General features: G+C 42.1%; 1 protein-coding gene across 2 annotated transcripts in view; it reads right to left on the minus strand.

Annotated features, from left to right (window-relative positions):
- vps8 (VPS8 subunit of CORVET complex) overlaps positions 1-27,966 on the minus strand; it is a 715,536-nt gene extending 687,570 nt beyond the window's left edge. For both annotated transcript variants that reach the window (XM_068035875.1, XM_068035876.1), the window contains exons 1-6: positions 27,792-27,966; positions 19,696-19,764; positions 17,369-17,499; positions 15,852-15,948; positions 11,418-11,450; positions 10,023-10,077 (exon numbers count right to left, since the gene is read on the minus strand). In XM_068035875.1, the coding sequence (XP_067891976.1) occupies positions 10,023-10,077; positions 11,418-11,450; positions 15,852-15,948; positions 17,369-17,499; positions 19,696-19,764; positions 27,792-27,863 (457 nt within the window). In that variant the 5' untranslated portion in view covers positions 27,864-27,966. The remainder of the gene's footprint in view (positions 1-10,022; positions 10,078-11,417; positions 11,451-15,851; positions 15,949-17,368; positions 17,500-19,695; positions 19,765-27,791) is intronic.

The raw sequence follows: 27,966 nt of genomic DNA on the forward strand, positions 1-27,966 counted from the left end.
TAAAGTAAAGGGACCAGAACTGGACACAATACTCTAGTTGGGGCCTAACCAGAGCATTATAAAGATTCAGCATAACTTCCCTGCTTTTGTACTCAATGCCTCGATTTATGAAGCCCAAGATCCCATATGCTTTACAAACCACTCTCTCAATGTGCCCTGCCACCTTCAAAGATCAATGCACAGGTTCTGTTCCTGCACACTCTTTAGAACTGTGCCATTAAGTATATATTGCCTCTCTCTATTCCTCTGCCAAAATGCATCACCTCACACTTCTCTATCAAATTCCATCTGCCACCTATCGATCCACTCCGCTAGCCTATCTATGGCCTGTTGCTGGCAGTTCATATCATCCTCACTGTTTGTACTCCTCCAAATTTGGTGTCAAATGCAAATTTTGAGATGTTGCTCTGTGGGGCCATGGTCTGGACTGCACTCTTTCAGGGGATCATCACTCCCAGCAGTACTCCCATGCTGAGTACATGTTTGAGAGTAGCACACACCCCGGAGACTCCTGTACCTACTTCCTCTTCTTGGTCTTCCAGATGGTCACCCACCTAGTATCCAGAACTTGTACTGCCTGTGGGGTAACCACCTCCTGGAAAACATAATCTAGGAAATTGTCCTGCTCCCTGATGCTCCGCAGTGACTCAGCTGCCCACCGAGCTCGGAGATCCGAAGCTTGAGCTGAAGCAGCTGGAAACACTTCCTACACACATGGTTGCCCAACACACGTGAAGTGTCCTGGAGTTCCCACATGGTGCAGGAATTGAAAGCCAGGTTGCAGCTGACCATCCATGATTTAAAAAAAAAATTGTAATCCCTCTGAGAATCTAGTTGTTACCTTGTTTAAACTATTAATTTTAATTAATGCCTCTAGACCTGCTCTGTGGCCAATACTATTAATTCACTCATTGTTTTATTCACCATAATTGAGGTTTTTAATTTCCCAGCTCCTAATTTGAAAAATGCCCTAGTTTAGGAAGAGACAAAAAGAGAAATACTCACCAACCAACCACTTACCTGCTTTCCTGTACTGTCACACTGATTTCTTTTCTTCTTGGTTTCCTCCCACAGTGCGCTCACTTTCTCTCTCTCCCGCTGTGCTCTCAGACCTTCTGCTGTTCTCGCAGTTCTCTCTCTCTCTGCCTCTACTTTATCCCTGCTGTGCTCTCAGACCTTCTGCTGTTCACAGAATTGTTACAGTGCAGAAGGAAGCTATTCGGCTCATTGTGTCCACACTGGCTCTCTGAAAGAGCAAATCCCTCAGTTCCATTCCCCTGCCCTCTCCCCATAACCCTGCACATTCCTCTTTTTCATATAACTGTCTAATTCCCTTTTGAATGCTTCAATTGAACCTGTCTCAGTTCTCTCCCTCTCTCTGCCGCTGTTTTATCCCCGCTGTGCTCTCGGACCTTCCGCTGTTCTCGCAGAGCTCTCTCTCTCCCTGCTGCTGCTTTATTCCCGCTGTGCTTGCAGACCTTCCGCTGTTCTCTCTCTCTGCCGGTGCTTTATTCTGCTGTGCTCTCAGACCTTCCGCTGTTCTCGCAGAGCTCTCTCTCTCTCTCTGCCGCTGTTTTATTCTTCTTTTCTCGACGATTTTCCTCTGTTCTCACAGCATTCTCTGTCCTTCTCTCCCTCTGCCGCAATGAGAACATGGTTACCCGCAGAAGTATCCAAAGAGCCTAGGTCTTACGAGGTTACAACATCTAACAGAGCAGTGCTGAGGAGGAACTGAAGCTAATTAAAATGCAATACTCCAATTGCGCACAGCAGACTCAAAAGAATGCACTCCGCGATGAAGATGTGACGGAACAACAGGACAACATCAACACATTGTCAACACGTATGCAAGCCAAGAACAGTCAAGGGTGAAATCCACGCCCCGAAAAGGTTATACCATAACAAAGTCTGGAAGAGTTGTCAAACCACCAAAACGATATATGGACTATTAAGCTTCTGCACTTGTAAATTTCACAATCCCTATCTTTAGTCTTGTAAATTTTATAATCTCTATCTCTGTACAACAAATTTTGATATTATCCAATTTTGTGTGTTTTTACTTGTAGCGTACGGGACTTATCTTTGGAAAGAAAAGGGACGTTGTATGATCGCTTTAAAAATGATGTCCCTTTAAGATCTCAGTATGCTAATGAGCCAAGTACCAGGTTGTAGTCATGTGACTAGAAGCCATCATCACTCTGCACAGCAACACCCTGGTCAAAGGTTCTGTATATAGTTTACTCTGGATTGTGTGTATTAGTTTTAGCTGTTAATAAATCATCTAGAGATCTTCAAGAAACTGGAATCCACATACCTCACTGTGTTATCTTAAGTAACACAAAGAAACACATTACACCTACCTCCAAGAGCTGTCGGACACTCAGAGGGCCAGCAGCTCAGCTGTATCAGCAGCACCACCAGAAGCGCGAGATACTGCTGGTACGGCAGAGGCCTTGGACACCTGCCCAGTGCTGGAAACCCAGACCTCAGGTAAGTGAGGTGGGGTCGCTGGTGCCAGTCCAGAAGGCCCCGGTGAGAGAGAGTGGTCTTGCAGTCCAAGGGGAGGGGCGCCCAGGGGGTAAAGTGGTTCCCGGCTGGGGTCCTCCATGTGCCACAGATTGCCCAGAGGAGGGACAGCAAACACCCCACCAACAACCCCCACCCCACCAAAACCCCGCAGGAAGTGTGCCTCGTGTTACAAGGCACACTCCCCACATGGCAGAGGCACCCTCTGCTGCTAGTAAAATCCCAGAGGCGGCAGAAAGAGGCTGTTAATAGGCCATTTACGGACCTTAATTAGCCTCGATGTGGGAAGGCAGTCAGTCATCGGCCTATCCCATCCCCAGTAAGATCGCTTGGCGACGGGCCCTCCGCTGCCTGCCACAATTCTGTGCCCCCTCTCACCTCCAACCCCTCCTCAAGGAGAGCCAGAAAATGCAGCCCAATATCTAATTCTTCTCTGCAGTAAGAAATTCTGTTTTTAAAAATATAGAGATTTACGATATTAATATTTAAATGTTTTCACTCGTCTTATTTCAGTTTCTAGTTCTGAAAACAAAACAGACAAGAATTTCAAAGATCAAAACAGAAGATGCTTGAAATACTCAGGTCAGCAACCTGAAACATAGTCTCTGTTTCTCTCTCCACAGATGCTGCCTGACCTGCTGAGTAGTTTCAACATTTTCTGTTTTTATTTCAGATTTCCAGCACCTGCAGCATTTTGCTTTTGTAGAATTTCAAATGTTGCGATATAATATTATTCCATCTTTTATTTTTAAAAAGAGCTGTAACTATTTTACCAGAGCAAAGAATTCACTCTCACACAACTTGGACAAAAGGAGGGAGTGACATGTGACCAAGCTAATGTCCCACATTCTTCAGCTATCCTGCTCCACTCTGTTGCTGTACAGGATGTGGACTAGTACAGGCTCCATGAGGTTAATCTCTCATTTAAACTTTTCATAGTCCAATATAACGGAAGATAATTGATAAAACCTAGGAACTTTTACTGTCCTGGGACACATCATGGGAGGTTTTTTATTTGCTATGTTTATCTGGTGATTTATTCCTGCTTCTGTACAGTTTTACTTCTTATAATTAACTAGAATAATTACGTGGCCCATTAACTTGGTGTTTTCCAAGAGATTTGGAGGGCACTGGGACAGCTATACTGTTCGCTGTGCCCCATATTCCAACAGTATAGGGATTCATTGCTCACTCTGCACCATTATATCTTACACATTTCCAGGAAAAGACCAAGTTCCAGTTCATAGGAAGCACTAGCTTGGCTTTGGAAGCTGAGCCTTTACATTAAGCACAAGTAAAACATAAGAAGCCCAAACATCCACTAATATTTTCTAAGCCAGTAAATGCAATAAGAATAAATAGGTGAGTTACTAAGAAACACAAGATTATTCATATAGATAGGACATTTAGGATACTTTTGTATTGCGACTTTAGCATTGCCATGAAACATGGTTCCTGCTTTCCAACACAGCTAAAATAGCATAACTCTAGAACCCAGCCTGACTCCAGAAAAAAAATATGCAAGGCCTGCTGCAGGGGATATCCCTGCACTTTGGGTTTGACATAGCTGAACCACATGCTGAAGTACTACAGTGCTGTGCTGCTTCCAAGGAAGTCAACTGACACCTGAGCTTGGCTGACATGTAAATCTGGTAAAACAGTTTTGAGTTCATAGAATCATACAATACAGAAGGCAGCCATTCAGCCCATCACACCTTTGCTGGTGCCAGCTCTTCAACTGGAACTGTCTACTTTGAATGACATTTCCCTACCTTCACTATAACTTTTATATTCTTCCTTTTCAGATACTTATGTAACTCCATTTTAAATGATATGATAGTCTTTTCCTTAATAGCCACTTGTAGTAAAGCACTGCATGTTCTAACATCCCTTTCCCACGAAAGAAATGGAGACGGTCCACATTATCTCACACACACACACACAACACGAAAGAGATGGATACACAGAGTCTATAAAATCTCTCTCACACACACGGAGATGGAGACAGACAAGCCTTGAAACTGGCAGCATTTGATCATTCCCCGAATGCTGGCCTTTAATGTGGGGAAATCTGCAAAACCAAATTATACCACAGTATTTTATAAATTGGGCAAACTTCAAATCTGCCAATCATTTCAGTCTAACCTGCTGACAAGTATCTTGTAATATTTTAAAACAAAAATTTTGACTAAAGAACTAATATCAATAATATTAAGGCAATAATGCACGCATTTTTAAAACCCTTAATTCGTATAAAAAAGTTAACAAAAAAATCAGTTGTTATTTAAATACTATATTTTGCTTCATTCTTGGAACAAAATTCTTCAGCACAAATTCTGAGATTATCAGTAAACCAGCACTATACCAGTATAGCTTACAAGTAATAAAAACACTAACAGCTACTGTAGGATATAAATCATTAGTCTGTCAGAATAACATTAATTTTATTATTCTAATAAAATAGTAATGGTTATTGAGTTAAAAGGAAATAATTTTAATAGAAACTGCAATATACAATAATTTACCTTCTTCCAAATATCCAACATTTACAAACAATGACCTGCTTTTATTCTTTCTCTCACTCTAAAACAATATCTTATTCGTTAAGTATACCACTACTAGTAGAGACAATGGGTATACTTGCTAGTGAAAGAATACTGCAGCTGAGCCATATTATAAGCTTGTGGCAAACAACTTAATACTTCATAATGTTCATCACTGAAACCAATATCAGCGTGCAGCACTGACAAATACTGTGCAGCAGACCTATAAAGTCATCAGGAACTTGGGTTGTACAGAATGAGGAATACAACAGGATGCGATACTGAACTTGTACAGGGCATTTCTTCATCCCCATCTGGAGCAGTGTGTGCAGCTCTGGTTTCAGGAAGGATATCATGGCAATGAGAAAGGAACAGCGACTGGCTACCTATCTGATGGCCAAGCAAGCTAAAGGAGAGACTACAGAAGCTGAGTTTGCTTACATCAGAAAAGAGGGGATTAATAGTGGACCTTACTGAGATCCTAGTCTATTTCTCGTAATTCAAAGTTATTTTGAGTTCTAAAGACTAAAATCAAATTATCCAGTAATTTGAATTAAGCAACTTTCAGTTAACAAGAGTAGACTTTTTAGGTTCACCTGACCAGGATGTTATAGGAACAGAAGTAAGACTGAATTCTCAATGCACAAGTTAAACCCTGAGGAACTGTTAGCATCGCCTCAAAAAAGGCAATAAGAGAACATGGAATGGAGGCGAGAAGAGGCAAATGAATGAACAAATCAGATATATATACACATACACAATTCACACCCAGAGCAGTGTGTGTTTGGAATAGACTGCCCAGAGACCCGACAGTTACAGCATCAGTGTTTCTCCAGAGGGAGTTGGACACCATCCGAAAAAAATCAATTGAGGGATACAGATAGTGAACTGTATATTCAACTGAATTTTTCAACTCTAAAGCCAATGTTTTGATAATAACGAGAAGAAGTGGAGCTCCCCTATCTTTCGTAGTTAAGTCCAGATTAAGGTGAAAATGTCACTTACATAAAATTTGCAGTAAAGGGGGGGGGGGGGGGGGGAGGAAATCAGAAACCACAAAATGGTGGTTACAATTCTGTTGCTCATATTATTTAGCTCTGAAGTATATCCATTATATCTGTATAGTGGAGACAGCTTGACAGAAAAATTAAGCTCATCTACAATATTTAAAAATTAAGAATTTTGCAACCTATGGCACCAGAATATGAAACCTCACTTTATGCCAATTATTGAAGCAGCAGTTTATAAAAGCAGTGGAAAGCAAGCAAACCCCTAGGTACACCCACACCTCTGTGTTCTGTACCTTTTCCTATTACATCCACGAGGACAGGAGGAGAAAGAAGAGACCACAAGTCAGCGTTCAGCATTATCAGCGCAATTCACTTAAAAAACTGATAAACCTTTCCTCAATAAGTTAACAGCACAACACTCTGCACATAGAAGAAAAACAGCAAATCAGAAGGAGTTGGTAAAACATTACATGAAGCATCACTGCATAAAGTCAAAGAGAATATAAGCAGTTCAATTACTTCCCATAAATGTAATTCTTCACATCAAAAGAATGCATACAAGTAGGATCACTGTACTTACTGTGTTTCATAATTATAGAAGAAAGACATGCATTTATATAACTTCATTACATCACTAAGAAAAGTTTCAAAGTGCTTCCACAAATTATTTTTGGAGTACCTGCCATTTAGACGAAAACATCATCCAGTTTACAGACAAAGATTCCACAAACAGCAATGAGATGACAGTCTAGTTCACCTGTTTCAGTAGGGTTATTTGAGGAAAGAGCATTGGCTTGGAAACTCTCTGCTTTTTCTATAAAAGTGGAATTGGATCTTTTATGTTCATCTGAAGAGGAAAATGGCACTTCATCTAAAAGGCAGCACCGCTGCAACACTCCCTAAAGACTCTACTACCCTGACAGCATACATTGTGTGGTCGTGTCCTGGAGTCGACCTTGAACATGCAAACTTCTGATTTAGAGCCAAGCTGACACTTCAAGTACGGAAGCACCTTGCAAAAGGATAAAGAGGTTAGCCTACAGAAGTCACTCCACTCCAAAAGCAATTCAGTTATGGCACCATTCAGTATCCGTCATTTAGGCTCTGTTAATCCACTGTCAGATGTAGTCCCCTTCATGCCTTTTCCATCTATCTCTATCCCTTGCTGTTCCCGCCCATGTAGTTCCTAGGTATGATATGTCATCACTCCTTCTTCTCTGCCTCCCCCTTCTTTTTCTTGTTCTTGACTACAACTCCATTAGCCTTTTTGTCCACTTGTTATCAATTCTTCAAGTAACATGCCCAGGCCATCTCCATTTGGCCTCCTCTATCTTCTGAATGATGTCCTTAACTCCAGTTTTCCAGCATATTTCATTACACCTGATTTTATCATGAATGGAGATATGTAGCATTTGCCTTTCCATTGTTCTCTGAGCTGTGCACAGTATTTGTTCTATATATTTTGTAGTTGTCCATGATGCCACCCCATATGTCATGGTCGGTAGCACACACTGATCATACACCCTCCTCCTTAATGCCAGTGGCATTTTCTTATCACTTGAATATCTCTGTCCCCTGAAACAACTCTATCCTGCCTTAATACTACTCAGTATTTCTTTATTTGCACAATCCTCCATCTTTAAAGTTTGGCCCAGATATTTGTATTCAGTCACTTTTACAATTTTTTGGTCTTCAATTTGTACGGTACCTTCTGTCTTAAAGTTCAGCGTATACTTTGTTTTCCCTTTGTGCATTTTAACTCTCCTTATTTAAGTTATTTAGTTGTACTTCCAAGTCTGTAACAGTTGAAGCAATTAGTGCGACTTCATCTGCAAAGAGCAGTCTGTTAGTTTTTCTCCAAAAATATTTATTCCTCTCTCATTTAAGAGTGTCTTCTTGAATATGTCTTGCATTACTGTAGTGAATATTTTTGGTGAGATTGTATCCCCTTCCCTCACTCCTCTTTCAATATTTATCAACTGGTGTTACATCTTTGTCGATGTGTATTTTGGCCATTACATCTGTGTAAATGTCCTCTATAATCTTCACATATCCATCATTTATCCCCGTTTTCCTTACAGCTATAAATAAATCTGTGTTCCACTGAATCGAGTGCCTTCTCACAGTCAACAAATCCAACGCACACATTCAAATGACACTCGTTTGCCTTCTCGATGAGTTGGTTCTTTGTATGCAGATGCTCTGATGTCGAGTATCCTTCCCTAAATCCCGCCCATTCTCTTGGTTGATATTCATCTAATGTTGTCTTTATCCTATTTTGAATAATTCTGATTAAAATTTTGTACAAATGATATAATAAACTGATGGGTCAGTAATTCTTAATGTCTGCTCTGTCTTTTTTTTTTTAAGAAGAATAATTTTTGCTTCTTGCCAAATTTTCAGTATCTTTGTTCCTTGAATCTTTGGTTACACAGTGAGTTGTGCGATTGTTTCATTACCTAACTCCTTAGATATATCACTTGTTAGTTCATCCTCCCAGCTTCTTTTCACCTGTTTCAATGCATTTTCAACATCTGCCTCAGTAGCACTTGGTATTTTGTTTGCGTCTGATGACACAGTTGTTTCTTTATCTTCAGATCCTGCTGCTTTGGAACTGTTCAAGTCCTGGTAGAAGTCCAAACATATCTTAAGCACTTTTTTGCTATTTGATATAAGATTACCATCGGTGTTTTCTTAATTGTTGAATTCTTGTTTTTGCCCTTTTCTTTGAGATTCAGTATTATTTAAATGAATAACAAGCATTTATAAATCTCTCACTGCTCTGAGGCTCATGCATGTTCTTTAAAATTATATGCAATACTTACCCCGTCCAGCTATAATTTTATAACTTAGACCATTTTATTTATATTAGGAGACCATCATCACATCACTCAGCCTACTTGGATCAGAGCAATGCTATATTTCTGGAAATCAATGTAATGTCCTGATCTCACACTGGAATAAAACCAAATTATTTTGCACTATACATGTGCAAAGCTAAAAAGGAATCCATACACCAGCATTTACCCTCCATACTAGGACATACACTAGGTTTTGGGGGCATGTTTACAATCCTGAAATTCACGATCCAATTCGAAAATAGTAGGGGCCAGAGAAAATATCAGCCATAATTACTCAATTTGTAAGACATTTATTTTTGTAGATCCAATTGAAATACTATAGTTTGAAGGAATGCTGGCCAATCTGTCTACTCTGCTGAGCTCTCAATCTCAAGTGAGTGTAAACTAGATGCTTCCCCACAATGACGGAGTCCAAAATTAGAGAGAAGCCATTCTCGCACAACTCCCAGCAACCAGTTCAAATGCAATACTAGAATAGGCCCTAGAGGTCATCTGCTGTCACAGTATAGAGAGCATGTGTGTCAAAAGGTAAAAATAGAGGAAGCACACACTCAGGAAGTGGAATTTTTAAATATGAGACTTGTTTTAGCTCTTTCCAAGGAAACCAACTTATTATTAGGGCTAATTGCACAGTCAAGTACTGCCAGGAAGGATCAGCACTCACAGGGAATGTATTGAAAAATCATCGACCTGCAGCCCATGATTTTCTAGCCATTTGTTTCATTGGACAGAACATCATAGGCTCTGCGGTTTTCCATCCTATGTCACCTTACAGTGCCAATTCGTTGGACTGGCCCAATTGCAGAAGTAGCCCTCTTTTATCATCTTTATAAATACTGACAAGCAATTTTTAAAAGATAAATATTTTAAAAAATACAGAACAGATTTATATCAAAAAATTGTAAATGCAGGGAGCTCTTGAAAATACATCACAACACAGGCATGAAAGAAGTATTTAAGGGTTCAAGTCACAGATTATTAGCAGGTAGAAGAATTTTCAGTTCAATGCTACAAACATCATTAGGTTTTGTTATTTTGAGTAACTGAACAGTTAGAAAGACTGCAGAAGATTTCTACCTTACCAAATACAAGCGCCAGTCCATGTGATGTTCCCACTGCTATTATATTTGATACAACCTAGAGAACCATAAAATGTGTTAAAAAATATAAATAATTAGAGATTCTTGGCCACAACATGCTATTTCCTGTTCCAGCAATGCTGAATTCCTGTGCACCAGAAATTCCATCATTTTAAAAGACAACATCACAGGTCCATCTTTTCCAGACATATTGGGCTGGATTTTGTGGAGGAGGCGGGGCATCCGGTGCCGGGCCAGAAAGGAGAGGAGAAACCCTGCCTCGGCCTTTTTGTGCCCCTCCGGAGCGATCATCCAGTATTTTGCAGGTTAAGTGCCCCACACTGGGATCCCTGGCCCTTTAAAGATGGGAATCCCGCCTCCAAGAACTGCCAGCCTATCACAGGTCCGGCAGCTCAGTAGTATCAACAGTGTCACCAGGAGCGGTGGCCAATGTCGATTTTGCAGAGGCCTTAGACCCAAATCCAGCAGTGGAACCCCAGACCCTCAAGTAAGGTGAGGCCGGGTCACCAGGGCTAGTCCAAAAGGCCCCGACGAGGCGTGCTGAGGGGTTGGTCGTAAAGCCTTGAGGGAGGTCCTGGGAGGTACATTGTTTCCCAGCCGGGACCCTCCATGGGATACAGATTGCCCACAGAGGAGGGACACCTCCCCTCCGCAAGCCTGCAGGGAGGGCACCTCGTCTTACAAGGTACTTTCCCCGCATGATGGAGGCACCCCCCGCAACCAACCCACTTGGGTACTATTTTGAAGGAGGTCAGTCTAAATTTGGAGCCGAGTTTTCTCAGGCTCATAGGGACAAAATAAAGTGTCTCTCGACACCACTTGAATTTGCCGGGAAGCTTTGCCCATGCAAACTGATTTACAAGAAAAAGCAACAAAATCAAATCAAAAATGGTACAGTCAGGACAGATTAAACTAAATTACATTCAATGCCCACCAGACACAAAGTATGGGTCCTATTTTGAGACAGACAGTAGAATGCAAACATGGGTCTTCCAATTGGGAGTCCAATAAAGGCGGCTGTTTAGGGGAAAGGGGCATGAACCAAATAAATATTGAGTCATCAGAGCTACTGGGCAACTAAGAGTCTCATCTACTTAACGGTTGACCCCTAAGAGTATGCTGTAGAATTCAGACAAAGAAATACCACTAACTGCCATCTGCACATTAGACTGCATGCAGTTTTTGAGTTATAATCTTACCTAATTTGGTCACTATCCTAAACAGATCCAGTTCATAAAATAACCAACTCTACTCACCTCTCAACAATGCTTATTTTTCTCCTTGGCATATATATGTAAATTCTACACATATGTTAATAAATTATTCAGTCAATATCATATTGTAAGCTCGTATGATTATATATAGTCATGTACTTACAACAGCAGTGGGCAATCCAGCATCTACTCTATCCTGTGAAAGAAAAAGTAGAAATTTTGACTATGGAACAATCTCATCTCACCAACTGGCCACTGTAGGCAAAACCAAGGTTGTTTTTCAAATCGATCACATTAGCGATCTGATATTGTGTCATCAAACAGGAAAATACTCAAGTTAAATAAGCCATAAGTCAATGAAGTGTGCAATAATCCATAATTTGCTGTCAAAATAACAGTGAGGCTAATGGTGCTCGCTATCATTCATATACAAATGCCACAGCAACTTCAGGCGAAGGCAGGTGCACGTTAAACACGGAAATTCAAAGGTTGCTGTTTGAGTTGCAGCGTTCCGTATTTAGCTTCGCGAAATGGCATCTTACTGTCAGTCTCACCATGAAAATGTATTGAACAGCGTGAAGATGCTGTCCTTGTGGGGTAAATACGAAGTAAACACATCACAGAAAGTTAAGTCTTGTCCATTTCAGTCTACATAAGAAATTTCTTCACTCAAAGCTCTGTGGATCTATTGGAATTCTCTACCCCAGAGGGCTCTGGATGCTCAGTCGAATAAATTCAAGACAGAGATCATCAGAGTTTGGATATTAAGGGATACTGAGAGAGTGCGGAAAGGTGGTTTGAATGGCGGAGCGGGCTCGAAGGGCTGAATGGTCCACCCTGCTCCGATTTTTTATTTTCTTTCCCTTTTAACAGTGTGATAAGTGTTAATTACTGCCAAACAACGCATCTGGCACTGAAAATAAACTATTGCAAGTATGGACTCTCACTCCTTCCAGTTTTAACTGTTGGAGAATTTAAAAATGCATATTTTTTTTTCTTCATTTCCTTTATCTTTGTGTCTCTGATTCCAACCTTACTTTCCCTTTCTTTATTTCTCTTTCTGTACCCATTTGACATTGAATACACCCACTCAAATTTAAACTTCTTTTTCAATCATTGCACTGTTTTTTCCCACAATCCTTCTATCTGCTTGGTTAAGGAGATACAGTTGCTTGCCTCTTCACTCAGGTCCCAAATGCCCGGTTTCCATCGCTGCATTAGCATCAGGCTGCACTTTCAGCAATGTGCTATGCAAAAAATATAATAACCAAAATGTGCAAGGGGAAGTTTAATAGCAGAAACCATTAGATTCACTCCTACAGCAAATTATGGCCCAATATTCTCCCTCCATATTTTAGACAGGTACACATTCGTGGAGGTGAAAGAGTACTCAACTACACAAAGAAATACAGACAATTACCTGGAACCTGCTGGGCTGTATGTAGCCCCCAGTCCTTGCAGAGCGGGATGGGGGTGGGTGGCAGTGTGGTTTATAGTATGAAGAACATATTTGCAATTCGGCTATAAAGAAAAACTTTTATATATTTTATTTTTCTTCAAGCATTACAGATCCTATTTTATTTATAAAGAGTTTTGGGATAGTTTCAAACTTACAGCCACTTGCTTCAGTTTGTGAGTAAAAGCAATGTTGGGTTGAAAACTGAACACATATTATAAAGCTTAGTAGCATAGCAGGTAGCAGCCATGTGCACCTGAGTTTCAGGTATGAAGTGACATTCCTACAATATCTACTGCGAGGCATTATTAATCAACACGAACAGCCACCCTATGAGACATGTATAGCCCTATTCATATGGTTATGTCAACGTGGCCCATTTGTCTCCATCCTGTTCAATCATTTCCTCTAGATTCAGACTTCAATCTATCAAATATGTTGGATAGAGTTCAACATTTAAGTCATTCGGATTCTGACCAACCATATTCTCAATAACGGCCTTGAAATTATATAAAAGATGCTTGGTTTCAAAAGTGTTTGACTGGGGGCTACATACAGCCCAGCAGGTTCCAGGTATCTGTACATATTTCTTTGCGTAATTGCGTACTGTTTCACCTCCATGAATGTGTACCTGACTAAAATATGGAGGGAGAATATTGTCCATTATTAAAATAGTGGGGGAAGGAATTTCATACAAATACAAGAAGCATTTGTGCATACTACACAGTGTAATTTCAAGGCAAGGATACTCAATTTGGAGAATTATTAGTTAACAGAATATAAATTACGTATTAGCCGTTATGGACAAACCCCAAAGACTAACGATTTATGGGAAATAAATTGAACTCAGCTTCCAACCCCATAATACTACCACAAATTCCACCTACTTCCACTTTCATAATATGGCTCTCCTTCACCATACCTCAATCCATCTGCTGCTGAAACTGACATTCATCCCTTTTCCACCTCAAGATTCTATTGTTCCACTTCTCTCCTGGCTGGCCTCTCATTCGCCACCCTCTAAACTTCAGTTCATCCATATCCTATTCCTCATCAAATCCCATTCATCCATCATTCCTGTCCTCGCTGATCTATCAGCTTCTGGTCTCCCAATGTCTCAAATATACACACCGTAGTGTTTAATTCAGTTCAGGGTTATGCCTCTTATTTTTATAACCTTCTCCAGCCCTTCAACCCAACAACATCCGCTCCCACCCATGCCCACACACTCCCCCTCCCCCTGCCCAGACTCTCTATTCCTCTGGCCTCTTGCACATCTTCTCCTCTTTCTCTAAACATGGGTGACCATGCCACATTTTGGTCCTTTCAAATTTCCTCCCTACGCTCCTCTGCACCTCCATCTCCATATGATCTTTTAAGACCCCTGCTTAAAACCCACGTCATCGACAAAGCAGCCTGAAACGCCCTACCTAATATCTTAGCTCAGCATCCATTTTTTTAAATTATGCCTCTGTGAAGCACTTTGGGATGGATTTGTGTTGCAAGCACTTTTGTAAATGCAAAAATTGTCACTGATAGTGGATGACAGTTCACATTCTACTGCGACGAAAACCCCACATATCAAATGGAAATATTAATTTTATCGTTATGGAACATTGCCTGGGACTCTTACTGGAAATTGTTACAAATAACTTTTAAAACAGAACAGCTAGCAGCCAAGCTGGCCATGCACAATTTGCATATGAAAAAGCAAAGGATTAAGCTTGAGACAGATGTGGTTAATTCAGCCTAGCCAGAACAATGGGGTGCTCTCTGATTCACTTATCTGAGATAGCCTTGTCAATGTTGATCGTCAAAAGCCAGCGACACCCATTGACTTTGAAAGAGCCAACCGCCCTCCCCTCCCCCCCCTCACCAAGTATCTCTGAACAGCTCGAGGGGAGAGCCTTGAAGAAGATTCTGATTCAAGCACAAAGAGGTGATCAAGTCATGTGACCACCTGTGCAACTCTGGGAGATGTCGGTGTCTGACGACTCAGAAGGCAGACAGTAACTGAGATCGAGCAAGGGATCATCTCTCTCTCTCTCTAGCAGAGATACAGAGAAGCGTCAAGCTGCAGCTGGTGAAAGCCATGTCTACAGATCCTTACAGTCAGCAACAAGGGGACAAGGATAAAGCCCCTCTTTCGCCTTCCAGAACCTGAGAAACAAGGATGACCTGTGCACGTGGCCCAGCAAGGACTCCAGGACTACAAATTCAACTAAGGACTCTGGGACTAAGCTTCAGTATTTAAATTCCATTTTTATTACAGACCAACCTCCCAACGTTGTTTTGTCCTCCAATCTATTTGTGTGTGTATGTGTTTCTTGCGTGAATGTGGGTGTGGATGCATAGCGTATTTTTAGTAATTTTAACCGGTTTAGAGTGACAAGGATAATAAACCTATACCTTTCTTGCTTAAACTCAAGAAAACTTGTCTGATTGGTTCATTTGTAATTATATTAGAGGAACAGCAGCAAACGCTCACTGAGGCAGTAAGTTAAATCACCGTGTTAAAAAGATAAACCTTGTTGCGGTCAAACCAGAGAAGGGGCAATCGGGGAGCCTGAGACCCCTCCCTCACCTGGTCGTAACAATACAATGTTGTAGTGCAGAGCAATGTTATACCACAACCACTGTAACCACTGCAAGGCAACCATGTTTTTCTTTCTGATTATACCCCTATGAAGTGCCCCAGGACATTTTTATATGTCAAAGGCTCAACATAAATGCAACTGTTCTCCTCGTTCCCAGCTACAATCCGACCTGGCCTCTTCTCTCCTTCTGGCCCACAGAAAACGCGCCAGTCTCTTAGTTATCCTGATCTTATCTCACAGGCATTACAATAATGGATATAGCACCAATCTTCTCATCAAGAAACTATCCAATAGTGTTTAGAAATATCAGACCATTACATCCCTAATTCCTCTTTATAGCAGTCTGTTTTAGAACATTGTGACAAGATGCTTTTTCAAAATTATTGAGCACAACTCTCCTATTGAAACAAGATAACAGCTATCATGACCAACACCCTTCTGTACTTACACTGCTGGAGGAATCAAATGGCATTTAACCAAAAGACACAATAGTTGCATGCCTGTCGCCATCACAGCTTCTGAAAAAGCAATGAAATATACTTACTGCTGCAGACACAACTTGTGCAGAAACTCCTTTAAGGACAGATCGCCGAACAACTGAACCATGAATGCTTGAGCTGACGTCTGAAAGCTTTTTCCTTCTGGATAATGTCATTGGTTCATAAGGAAGAGGAGGGAAAAGAACCTGTGAGAGACACACCTTCTTACCTCTAGCTTGTTCTACCACTAATTCACTAACATGAAGCAAATTTTAATCTAGACCTTTCAGAGTAAATCAGTAGCAACCAAGACTAGTCAAGAGCCTTAGTTGCAGAAGTCAATGGCAGATATAATGCAACTGATTTCAATGTTGCAGCTGCGGTATAATTCTTTCATAAGTGTAAAGAAGTCATAGTTTCCACTGGAGTTACTGAGCACAGAACGTTTCTACCCCCATTCCCAAAGTAATTTCCACGTGCCACCAATGGGAAAATGGAAGGTAGCAAACTGCTGTGATGCAGCCCGAGACTAGTTTGTCAGGAGGAATGGAAGAGTGACTGAGCAATCTTCCTTATGATAGCAATATCTTCAGTGATTTTTCTCATCAGCTCACCTGAAATCAACAAACACTAGTGTGGGTAATTGCCAAGCATGAATCCATAGCACACACTGACACCCAGAGAGACTGTACTGCTACACTATGCATAAATTAGGATAATATATCCAATAAATGAGCTGCTGTCAATGGCGTATATTTATTAATTCCACTTCAAGATCAGCTTTACTTTTAAACTTATTTCTAAATGGATTGGTAAAGAGGGGAGTGGCGATGGAGCATTTTTTCCTGGACTTAGACAGGCCAAGATCAAAAGTCACCGGTCAAAAGTCACAGTTCCCATTGCAATCATTGGCATCACTCCGCACGCAAGAGATTCCTCCCTGCAGTGACATCACTACAGTAGCCTGGAGGCAAAGAGCCAATTGAGGTTAAAAAGAAAACTAGCATTTTCAGCAAAACACAAGTTAATTTTTTTGAACAATGGTGATCGAATGTAAACAAAAGAGTACTCTCCCACACTTTCTTTCCCCTTAAATCAAGTAGTTAAAAATTCCTTACAATTACACCCATTGTAATGAGCAAATAAACTCAATTTGATTTCAGACTGTGATCACTTTCGGATGTCCATTATTCTAGATATAAACCATTATTCCAGACATAAACCACCTAAACCCTTGTTTAGGTCCCAATATTTAACTCATTTTCAAGTATTTATTATATTAGACTATATAGCTGATGCATTGATTAGTTTCCAGCTTATAGCCTCACTACCCATCTATTATATAGTGCATCAGAAAGTCTTTGTTAAATTTCTAGTTCATACCAAGGTGATAAGCAGGATAACAATCAGTGGATAAAATAGAGACAGCAAATCAATTTTAACTCCATAAAATACATACAAGGGTATGGCCAGCAAGTTTAATTTGAATAGAAATGATTTCCCCCAGAGTTCTATATACTTGTCACTTGGGGAGTCCTTTTTACTGACTGAAGACACTTTGATGTTCCCTGGAAACACTTACCGCTTTAAGTTTGTCCTGTCCCCGCTATCTGAACTAGCAAGAGACGAGGTTTCACCCGAGTGTGTATCAATACTATCCATATTCAGGAGAGCTGGATCTTCCAATATAAATGATTCATCTTCATCTTCTGTCTGTGTGGGGAGAGGTATAATGGAAAGGGAAGAGAAACACAAGGCTGTACAATCTGTGATAACTTTTTTCCACACCCCTAGCCATTAGTTTTTTTTTTATTCATTCACAAGAAGTGAGCGTCGCTGGCAAGTCCAACATTTATTGCCCATCCCTAATTGCCCTTGAGAAGATAGTGGTGAGCTACCTTCTTGAATAAAACGGAGTGCTTACCAGACCATTTCAGCAGGCAGTTAAGAGTCAACCACATTGCTGTGGGTCTGGAATCACATGTAGACCAGACCAGATAAGAACAGCAGTTTTCCATCCTAATGGGCATCGGTGAACCAGACGGGCATTTACAACAATCCAATAGTGTCATGGTCTCCTTTACTGACGCAATCTTTTTATTCCAGATTTTATTTATTTAATTAAATTCCCCAGGTGCTGTGGTGGGATTTAAACTCCTGTCTCTGAATCATTAGTCCATGCCTCTGGATTACTGTCCAGTGACATAACCATAATGCTACTGTACTCCTATCATACCCCTTATTCTCACTGGTAGGTAAAAGGGTACAAAAACATTAACCTATACCCCTTTAGTCGCTCCCTCTCCTAAAAGTAGTGCCATAACATAGTTTAAGATAGGGTACAATGCATTATGAGTAAACCAGGAAACAGGAAAAGCACAGGACTGGAGAGGATGCAACGCAAACAGTAACACAATCAATTCAATGGTACAAGAATAAGCATTCTTCAAAAACAATAAAAGCAAAATACAGTGTATGCCGTAAATCTGAAATAAAAACAAGAATTGCTGGAACCACTCAGCAGGTCAGGCAGCATCTGTGGAAAGAGAAGCAGAGTTAACGTTTCGGGTCAGTGACCCTTCTTCGGAACTGACAAATATTAAAAATGTCCGTTAACACCTTTTCTGTACTAATGCTTTGTCTTTCAACACACCATTAATATATTGTTTGCCTTTGCTCCATGACCTTTTGGTCAGCTATGTGGCCTTGTCCAATCTACACCTTCTCCTTTGTTATCTCTTGCCCCACCCCCACCTCACTTGCTTATAACCTGTGACATTTTTAATACTTGTCAGTTCCGAAGAAGGGTCACTGACCCGAAAAGTTAACTCTGCTTCTCTTTCCACAGATGCTGCCAGACCTGCTGAGTGGTTCCAGCAATTCTTGCTTTTATTTCTTCAAATACAATGTTTGCTAAATTAGATAGATGCAAGCTCATGAATCAAAAATGGACAGAAAGGGTTTCTCTGACTGCTTACATGTGTTTTGTTCCTTGGTATGCACCTCAGTAATCATGGATTACAGCGGTGTTCTTCTGTTTCATTGAAAGTTCTCCGCGACTGATAAGCACTGCTTGACACGAGTAGCAGAATATCAAAACCTCAGCATTACTATTCAATTACATTAATTACACAAATATTTCTATGAATACTTACCATGTATTCACACTTCACAGCACTGCAAATAGTCAGAATGTCTATATTCACAGAATTGGCACACATCTCCAGCATGACAGAACTTCCTCCATCACAGAAATACACTGCTACACCAGACAATCATCTGGCCTGGAGGGCGTTGGCATAGCTTTGAATGTCTCATCGACCTCCATCAGGGAGTACAGCCAGTCTATGGGGTGGGGGGGGGGGGGGGGGGGGGGGGAAGACACAGGAGGCGGAGCTTTACTGCAGAAGGCCTTGGAGACCTGCTGCAGCTCTTAGCAGCCTCTGAACAGCCAAACAAGTCAGGTTAAGTCTTTTCCCCCTGAATTTAGCGTTACAGCCTGTGCGTTTGCTCTAGAGTTTAAAAATTAAATCTTCCCAATTACTCCCAGAAAATAATGGAAGGAGGGCAAGAAATCATAGCCACAGCCTTTAGGAATTCTGATGAAGTCTTACCCAAATTCTAAGCTATCTTTTTCGGATGCTGTCGGCCAACTGTATCTCGAAACTAAACTAAACTGTGGATGTGTTTTCATTTTGAATTTCCAGGATATGCAATGATTCTTTCTCGGTACCTTTACATTGCACAGCCAATTTCAGTGAAGCAACAATTCACTTGCCCTCCTGTGATCCTCTCTTTAGTTTACAATTCCACAGGATGCAGGCAGAAATGGAATCCTCAGACCCACAAAATTTTGTGTCCAACAGTCTTGAAAAAGGTCAAAGTTCCTTATCTAAGTACAAGGCTTACCTCATTCAAGATGCTTTCTAGGGTAGGTGGAGTATCGACTTGGGGAATATCAAACTCCTTATCATCAATCTGCATGGTAAAAAATGAGAAGTTGTTTTTTTTTTTGGATGTAGTCACTCCTGAACAAGCCAATCAGACATCGAGCACAAACAAAGTGAGCATTGCAGTTAGTTTTGAAAAGGGCAATGTTTTCATGAAAAGGGTGCATGGCAAAAACTGTTGGCACTGTTTACAAACACACAGAGTAATTTGGTAGACCACAGGAAGACAACATGCCCCCCCTTTAAATGGGAGCCGATGGATCCCCCACCAGAATAATTCCAGCTTTCTGTGAGATTCTGCAGTATCTTGCTGGCAAAGGATAATGGATCAAATATTCCATTAACAGAAAAATCTATTTGGACAAGTCCAACTTTAATAAGGGTGCAATTTCAAGAAAATGTATTTATTTTAAAAATGAAAATTTTAAGGGTTCTGAACACTATCACCCGAATACACTTTAAGAAGGAATTCTCCCCTTTTATGGTCTCCCTGCAGTAAGTGCCAACCCTGACCTCATTAATGAAAGCAAATAATGCAAAGGGCATATATCGCTAAATTTTCCCCTCAATGCCAATGTGTAAGTCCCTCCCTAAACAGCATGGCTGAGACTGGGAATTCAGTATGAAAGTAATATTCACACCACACAAGTGCCAGGGAATGACCATCTCCTAGAGAATCTAGCCATCTCCCCTTCACATTCAATGGCATTACCATCACTGAATCCCCTACTATCAACATCCTGGGGATTACCATTACCAGAAACTGACCTGGAGCAGCCACATAAATACTGTGGCTATAAGAGAGGTCAGAGGCTGGGAATTCTGCAGTGAGTAACCCACCTCCTGACTCCCCAAAGTCTGTCTACCATCTACAAGGCACAAGTCAGGAGTGTGATGGAATACTCTCCACTTGCCTGCATGAGTGCAGCTCCAACAGCAGTCAGGAAGCTCGACACCTTCCAGGACAAAGCAGCCCACATGATCGACACCCCTTCACTACCAACTCACAGTGGCAACAGTTTGTACCATCGACAAGATGCACTGCAGCAACTCACCAAAGCTCCTTTGATGGTACCTTCCAAAACAGTGACCTCTACCACCTAGAAAGACAAGGGTAGCAGATGCATGGGAACACCACCACCTGCAAGTTCCCCTTCAAGTCACACACCATCCTGACTTGGAAATATATCGCCATTCCTTCACTGTCACTGGATCAATATCCTGGAACTCCCTCCCTAACAGCACTGTGGGCGAACCTGCACCAGATGAACTGCAGCCGTTCAAGAAGGCAGCTCACCAGCACCTGCACAAGGACAATTAGGGATGGGCAACAAATACTGGCCTTGCCAACAACATCCAGATCCCATGAAAGAATAAAAAAGTTCACGAGCACAAATCCATCTTTAACTATTCTATGCAGCAACACTTTACATTTCCAACTTAATGTGCCATTTGGACATGATGTATTGCATGTAAAGCATGCAGAATTGTAAAGCATGAGACACAAGTCGTACAAGACAATTCATAGACATCTGTACAATATGAGTTTTATTTCAACCTGTGAGACCTATTATGTGCCAGCAGCCGATTATATTACTGTGTTGCTTGTGGAAATAGTGGTCAGGGTGGCCTAAGTTCTCTGAAGTTACTTCCATCTACTGTGCACTCAGAATAGGCCCAAGGGAACAACAGCACAAGACAGATTGTGACTGAAACCACACCGGCCAAATGGAAACATATTAATTTTGTCATATGGAACGCTGCTTGAAGCTTTTTTTACTGGACATTGAACATAACTTGTTTAAAAGGACCACAGAGCTAAACAGCTAAAACATGGTTGACATTTGCATTCCAAGAAACAGCTGCACAGAGAGACAATGGGAGTGCTCACTGATTCAATAAGCGAGATGGGTTTTGTCAATAGTGGTAATCAAAAGACATTGAGAGACACTGACTTCGTAAGAGACAAACCTCCACCACCCACCGCCCGCCCCCCCCCCACCACCACCCCCCGCAGCCCGCACTGAGCGGCACTGAAAAAATTTTGAAATCAACAATCCTCGCAGACGATGCTGTTTCAAACAAAGAGCTTGTCACATGACTTACCTGCTGGCCAGACTGGGAATTAATTGAATTGTGCCTCACAGAAAGGTCTGGGGCAGAGGGAAGCCCCTCTCTCTCTCTCTCAAGCAAAGTCTAGGGGCCCACGGAAGCAGCTTAAGACTCAAGACAGAGGCCCTCTTCAGCCTTCTGATACCAGCGAAACAAGTTTGAAAGTGTGCACTGGGCCCCAGCTTGAACTGCAAGACTTAACTCCAAATCAAAGACTTTACATCCAAACTAAAAACAGTAACTGAATTCCATTTACTACTCCAAACTCCTCCCTTTATTCTTTCTCTTCCCTCTGTATCTATTTGTGTGTGCGTTTATCTCGTATGCATGCTAGCATGGTTGTGTCGCGTATTTTAGTAATTCTAACCAAGTTAGAGTGGTAAGGTTAATAAACTTACATCTTTCTTGTCTAAATCTAAGAAAGCCTGTTTGGTTGGTTCGTTTACAATTACAATCAGAGAGCAATGAGTAAGGACTTGCTGAGGCGTTAAGCTAAAAACAGTTTGAGAAGTTAAACCCTGTTACGGCCAAACCAGGAAAGGGGCAGGAGGGGAGCCTGAGACCCCTCCCTCGCCTAGTCACAACAAGATGAATTCAAGCACTCAAACTACTCACTAACACCAGAATGAAGTTCTCATAGGGGGCAATAGGACAGTACACAAGTACAATATGGTCCTTTGAAATCAAGCAATCAATGTATTGTAATAGAGTGCATCCGATAATGACTAGCCCGTAACAGCATAAACTGCAGCACACTACAAATGACAGATTGGGCTAAGTGGCAAGTAACATTTGCACCACACAAGAGCCAGGCATTAACCATCTCCAACAGGAGAATATATCCATCTACCCTTAACATTCAATGGCATTTACCATTAATGAATAACAAGCTATCAACATCCTGGTGGTTTCCATTGACCAGAATCTTAACTGGACCAGCCATATAAATGGCAACTAGAGCAGGTTGGAGACTCGGTATTCTGTGGGAAGTAACTCACCTCCTGACTCCCCAAAACTTGTTCACCATCTACAAGTTACAAATCCAGGAGTGAGATGAAATACTTTCCTCTTGCCCGGATAAGTGCAGCTCCAACAATACTCATGAAACAAAAACAAGAAATGCTGGAATCACTCAGCAGGTCTGGCAGCATCTGTAGTTTGACACCATCCAGGACAAAGCAGCCCACTTCATCGGCACCCCATCCACCACCGGCGCACAATAGTGTTTACCATCTATAAAATGCACTGCAGCAACTCAGTGAGGCTCCTCCGACAGCACATTCCAAACTCCACTTTCTCTACCACCTAGAAGGACCAGAGCAGCAGATGCATGGGAACACCATGACCTGCAAGTTCCCCTCCAAATTACACACCGCCCTGACTTGGAAATATATCGCTGTTCCTTCACTGTCGCTGAGTCAAAATCTTAGAACTCCCTCCCAATCAGCACTGTGGGTGTACCTACAACACATGGACTGCAGTGGTTCAAGAAGATGGCTCACCACAACCTCTGAAGGACAATTAAGGATGGGCAATATATGCTGACCTTGCCAGTGACACTCACATGCAAAGAATGAATTTTTTTTTTAATGAATTTGGAAAGTAAAGCTACAACTGGGCAAACCTAACATAAGGAAACTGGAATAAAAACAGAAAGTGCTGGAAAAACTCAGCAGGTCTGGCAGCATCTGTGGAGAGAGAAGCAGAGTTAACTTTTCAGGTCAGTGAGCCTTCTTCAGAACTGGCAGATGTAAGAAATGTAAAAGATTTTAAGCAAGTAAAGCGGGGGTGGGGCAAAAGAGAACAAAAGAGAAGGAATTGATAGGACAAGGTCACAGAATAACTGACCAGAAGGTCATAGAGCAAAGGCAAACAATATGTTAATGGTATGCTGAAAGACAAAGCATTAGTACAGATAGGGTGTTAATGGACTGAAAACTGAACAGCCACAAGCACAAACATGAAAAAAAACAGTGGGTAGGCACAGTAGAAACAAACTGAACAAACTAAAATAAAAAAACACAAAAAATAAAAGAAAAAATAACTAAAGATAAAAGTAAAATGGTGGGCCCGTCATGCTCTGAAATTATTGAACTCAATGTTCTGTCCAGCAGGCTGTAGCGTGCCTAATCGGTAAATGAGATGCTGTTCCTCGAGCTTACGTTGATGTTCACTGGAACACTGCAGCAATCCCAGGACAGAGATGTGAGCATGAGAGCAGGGGAGGGGTGTGTTGAAATGGCAAGCAACCGGAAGCTCAGGGGGTCATGCGTTTGGACTGAGCGGAGGTGTTCTGCAAAGCGGTCACCCAGTCTCCGTCTGGCCTCCCCAAAGTAGAGCAGACCACATTGTGAGCAGCGAATACAGTATACTACACTGAAAGTAGTACAAGTAAATCACTGCTTCACCTGAAAGGAGTGTTTAGGGCCTTGGATAGTGAGCAGAGATGAGGTAAATGAGCAGGTATTACATCGCCTGTGCTTGCAGGGGAAGGTGCCATGGGAAGGGGACGAGTTGGTGCTGGTAATGGAGGAGTGGACCAGGGTGTCGCTGAGGGAACAATCCCTTTGGAATGCTGACAGGGGAAGGGAGGGGAAGATGCCTTTGGTAGTGGCATCACGCTGGAGGTGGCGGAAATGGCAGAGGATGATCCTTTGGCTACGGAGGCTGATGGGGTGGAAAGTGAGGACAAGGGGAACCCTGTCGTGGTTCTGGGAGGGAGGGGAAGGAGCGAGGGTAGAGGTGTGGGAAATGGCCCGGACACGGTTGAGGGCCATGTCAACCACAGGTGGGGAGGGGGGGGGGGGGGGGGGGGGGGAGGAGGAGAATCCTGAGGAAAAAGAAAGATATATCAGAAGCGCTGTCATGGAAGGTAGCATCATCAGAGCATGTGCGTCGGAGACGGAGAAACTGGAACCACTATAAACAAGCTTTATAAAGTTTAACTGGGATATGTGTAAACACCTTGAAACAAACAAATCAGTTTCATTGATTACTCTATATTATTAACTGAGTCATGGGGCTATTGCCTCTTAAACAATAGGTAGCTCAAACACAGTAGTAAAAGTCTCATTCTAAAGAGATAATAACACTATGTCACTAACAGAGAAGTCAATATCAGGGAAATATCAAGAATAGCATTTATAATCAGTAATGGGTAAAAAGATTAAAAGATTAGTAAAAGATTAAAAACATCTCTGACACTTAACTTTTATAGCTTAAATCTGGAGTTGGGGGCCAGGCTTGGTTCGCGACAGCAGCAGATGGACACTCCTTCCTTCATTGAATTTACTAGGCGCTCGCGCCTCTGACTTCATAGATTCAAGCCCCACTACAGACATCAGCACATGGTCAAGGCTATCGCTTCAGTTTAATATTGACGGAATGCCACATTGTCAGAAGTGCCAACTTTCAGATGAGACAATAAACCGTGGCTATGTCTTCCTTTTCGGATAGATGTAAAAGAATCTACGGCACTATGTGAAAAAGAGCAGGGAGTTCCCCTGGTATCAGGGCCAACATCCCTCCCTGAACCAACAGCACTAAGAAAATGTTAACAGGTAATTAACAGGTATTCAAATTGGCTTCTCCATTCGTCTACACAACGACAGGTACCACATGCACGCTAACACCACCCAGTTCTTAATTACCACCACCCCTCTCAAGCCCTCCAATGTCTGGTTTGTCAGACTGCTTGTCCAACATCCAATCCTGATGAGCAGAAATTTCATCCAACTAAATATTGGGAAGAATTGGTCCCTGCCACAAACCCCGTTCCCTAGCCGCCGACTCCATCCCCCTTCCCGGCCACACTCTAAGGCTGAACAAGACTGTTCACAACCTTGGTGTCATTTCAGACCTTGAGATCAGTTTCTGACCACACATCCGCTCCATCCTTAACCGCGTCTACTTTCACATCCTGAACATCTTCCCATCTGCATCTCTGCCTCATCTCATCTGTTGCTGAAACATTCATCCATGCCATTGTTACTTCTGGACTTGACGATTCCAATGTACTCCAGGCCAGCCTTCCATCCTCCATAAACTTATGCCCCTCCAAAACTCTGCTCCTCATGTCCTAACCCGCATCAGATCCGTTCACCCAACACTCGTTCTCGCTGACCTACACTGGCTCCTGGTCAACCAACACCTCAATTTTAACATTTGCATCCTTGTTTTCAAATGCCTCTATGGCCTCAGCCCTCCATATTTCTGTAACATCTCTAGCCCCACCACCCAGAAAAACATCTCTGTTACTCCAATTCTGGTCTCTTGCACATCCCTGATTTTAAGTTCTCCATCATTGACAGCCGTGCCTTTGGCTTCCTAGACCCCAACCTCTGGAATTCCCTCCCTAAACCCCCCTCTCTTTCTTTTCTCCTTTAAGACTCTTAAAACCTACTTCTTTGATCTACCTCTTTGGTCACACATCCTAATATCGCCTTATGTGGCTCAGTGTCAAATTTTATTTCGCAATACTCCTGTGAAGTGCATTTTATTACATTAAAGGTGTTGCTGTCGTATCAACAGTGACTGGGCTCCCAAATTAATTAATTGTCTTAAAGTGCTGTGGCAGGTTCTGAGCTGCCACCAGGCATTACTTAAATGCAAGTTCTTGCTCTGGAGTCAGGCGAAGTTTCAGCATCAGTACACTTTGCACTGACGCTAGTTAGGAAACAGCCAACATGAGAAAATTAAAAACCGCTCCTAGTTGGAAACTGAGGAGCAAAGAGGCAGGCACCACCCGAACAGGATATCTCAGACTACTTCAAAAACTGGAGAGAGTATCACACCAGTACCAGCTGTTTAGCTGCACTTAATAGCTAGTTATACCACATATACTATAGGGATCATGTTCGAGCATACAGCAGGCCTTAGAGCTATACGATCGCCCATTTTTCATTCATTCCAGGTAGTTGCAGGCCTCAGGACGCGTAAATACCACAGGCACAGAATGGTGGCACACATGAGCACAATTATGCACACAACAACAAAACACAAAAAAGAAAGTGAAATCTTAAGAAAACAATTAATGCTGAAAATACAAGGATATATAATTGTGAATATGCCACCTTCTCAACGTACCATTGCTGAATTGTGGCACTGGCCATTCACCCAACATTACCTTCTAGAACAACCTGTATTTATATAACACCTTTAATGTAATAAAGCACCCAAGGTGCTTCACACCAGCATTATAAAACAAAATATGAAGCAGAGTCACATAAGGAGACATTAGGTCAGATGGAGATTATAAAGGTAGGTTTTAAGGAGCATCATAAAGGAAGAAAGTGAGGTCGAGGGGGGAGAGGTTTAGGGAGAGAATTCCAGAGCTTAGGACCCAGGCAGCTGAAGGCACAGCTACCAAAACAATGGAAATCGGGATGCTCAAAAGAGGCCAGAATTAGATTTCAGAATTTCACAATTCCATAAGACCAGAGGTAATGCTGCATCTGAAGCACAGGGGTTTCTTTACTGAGCCAAATCACCAAGTTAAGGGGCCACTTTGTTCTCCAGCCACAATATGTCACTTTCAATGTAATCAGTGCATGCAAACCATTCTATCATGTAAGTTACCATATCAGCTGTCAAAATATTTGAATTGCACTTACACTACAACGCGGTGTTGTTTCACACCAACACTGTGCATTGCAATATGAACCTGGATCAGGGCCCAAACTGGCTGCAGGGTAAAGCAGGTGAACACTGCTACAGGATATCCTCCCACACTCTGCCTGGGAGTCAGCTTGGATTCTGGTTCCAGGTTTACACCTGGTGGCTGCGTCAGGCTGAAGAGGTGCTGCAGGAGTTCAGCCTCAGCCACAAGCTGCACTTCATCTTTATTTAAGGAGATTGGGGCCAATGGAAAGCTGAGTGGATGCCTGTCAGTGCAGCTGAGGGTGTCACCAGGCCCCGAGGCCTAGAGCCGGGCTCCCTACTCACCCCATCCGCCTCGGTTAGATTGAGCTGCGAGGAGGCCGAGGCCAGGCTCCGGATCTCCGGCGACTCCGACATCCTCGTCCCGACTCAGCCGCTACCAGTTAACAAGCGTTACCAAGTCTCCCAGCCAGCGTACACATCACCACCAATAACCAGCGCCCGCCGCGCCCCGCCCAAT

Source organism: Heterodontus francisci, chromosome 7 (genome assembly GCF_036365525.1).
Source record: "Heterodontus francisci isolate sHetFra1 chromosome 7, sHetFra1.hap1, whole genome shotgun sequence".
In the NCBI taxonomy this organism is placed as follows: domain Eukaryota; kingdom Metazoa; phylum Chordata; class Chondrichthyes; order Heterodontiformes; family Heterodontidae; genus Heterodontus; species Heterodontus francisci.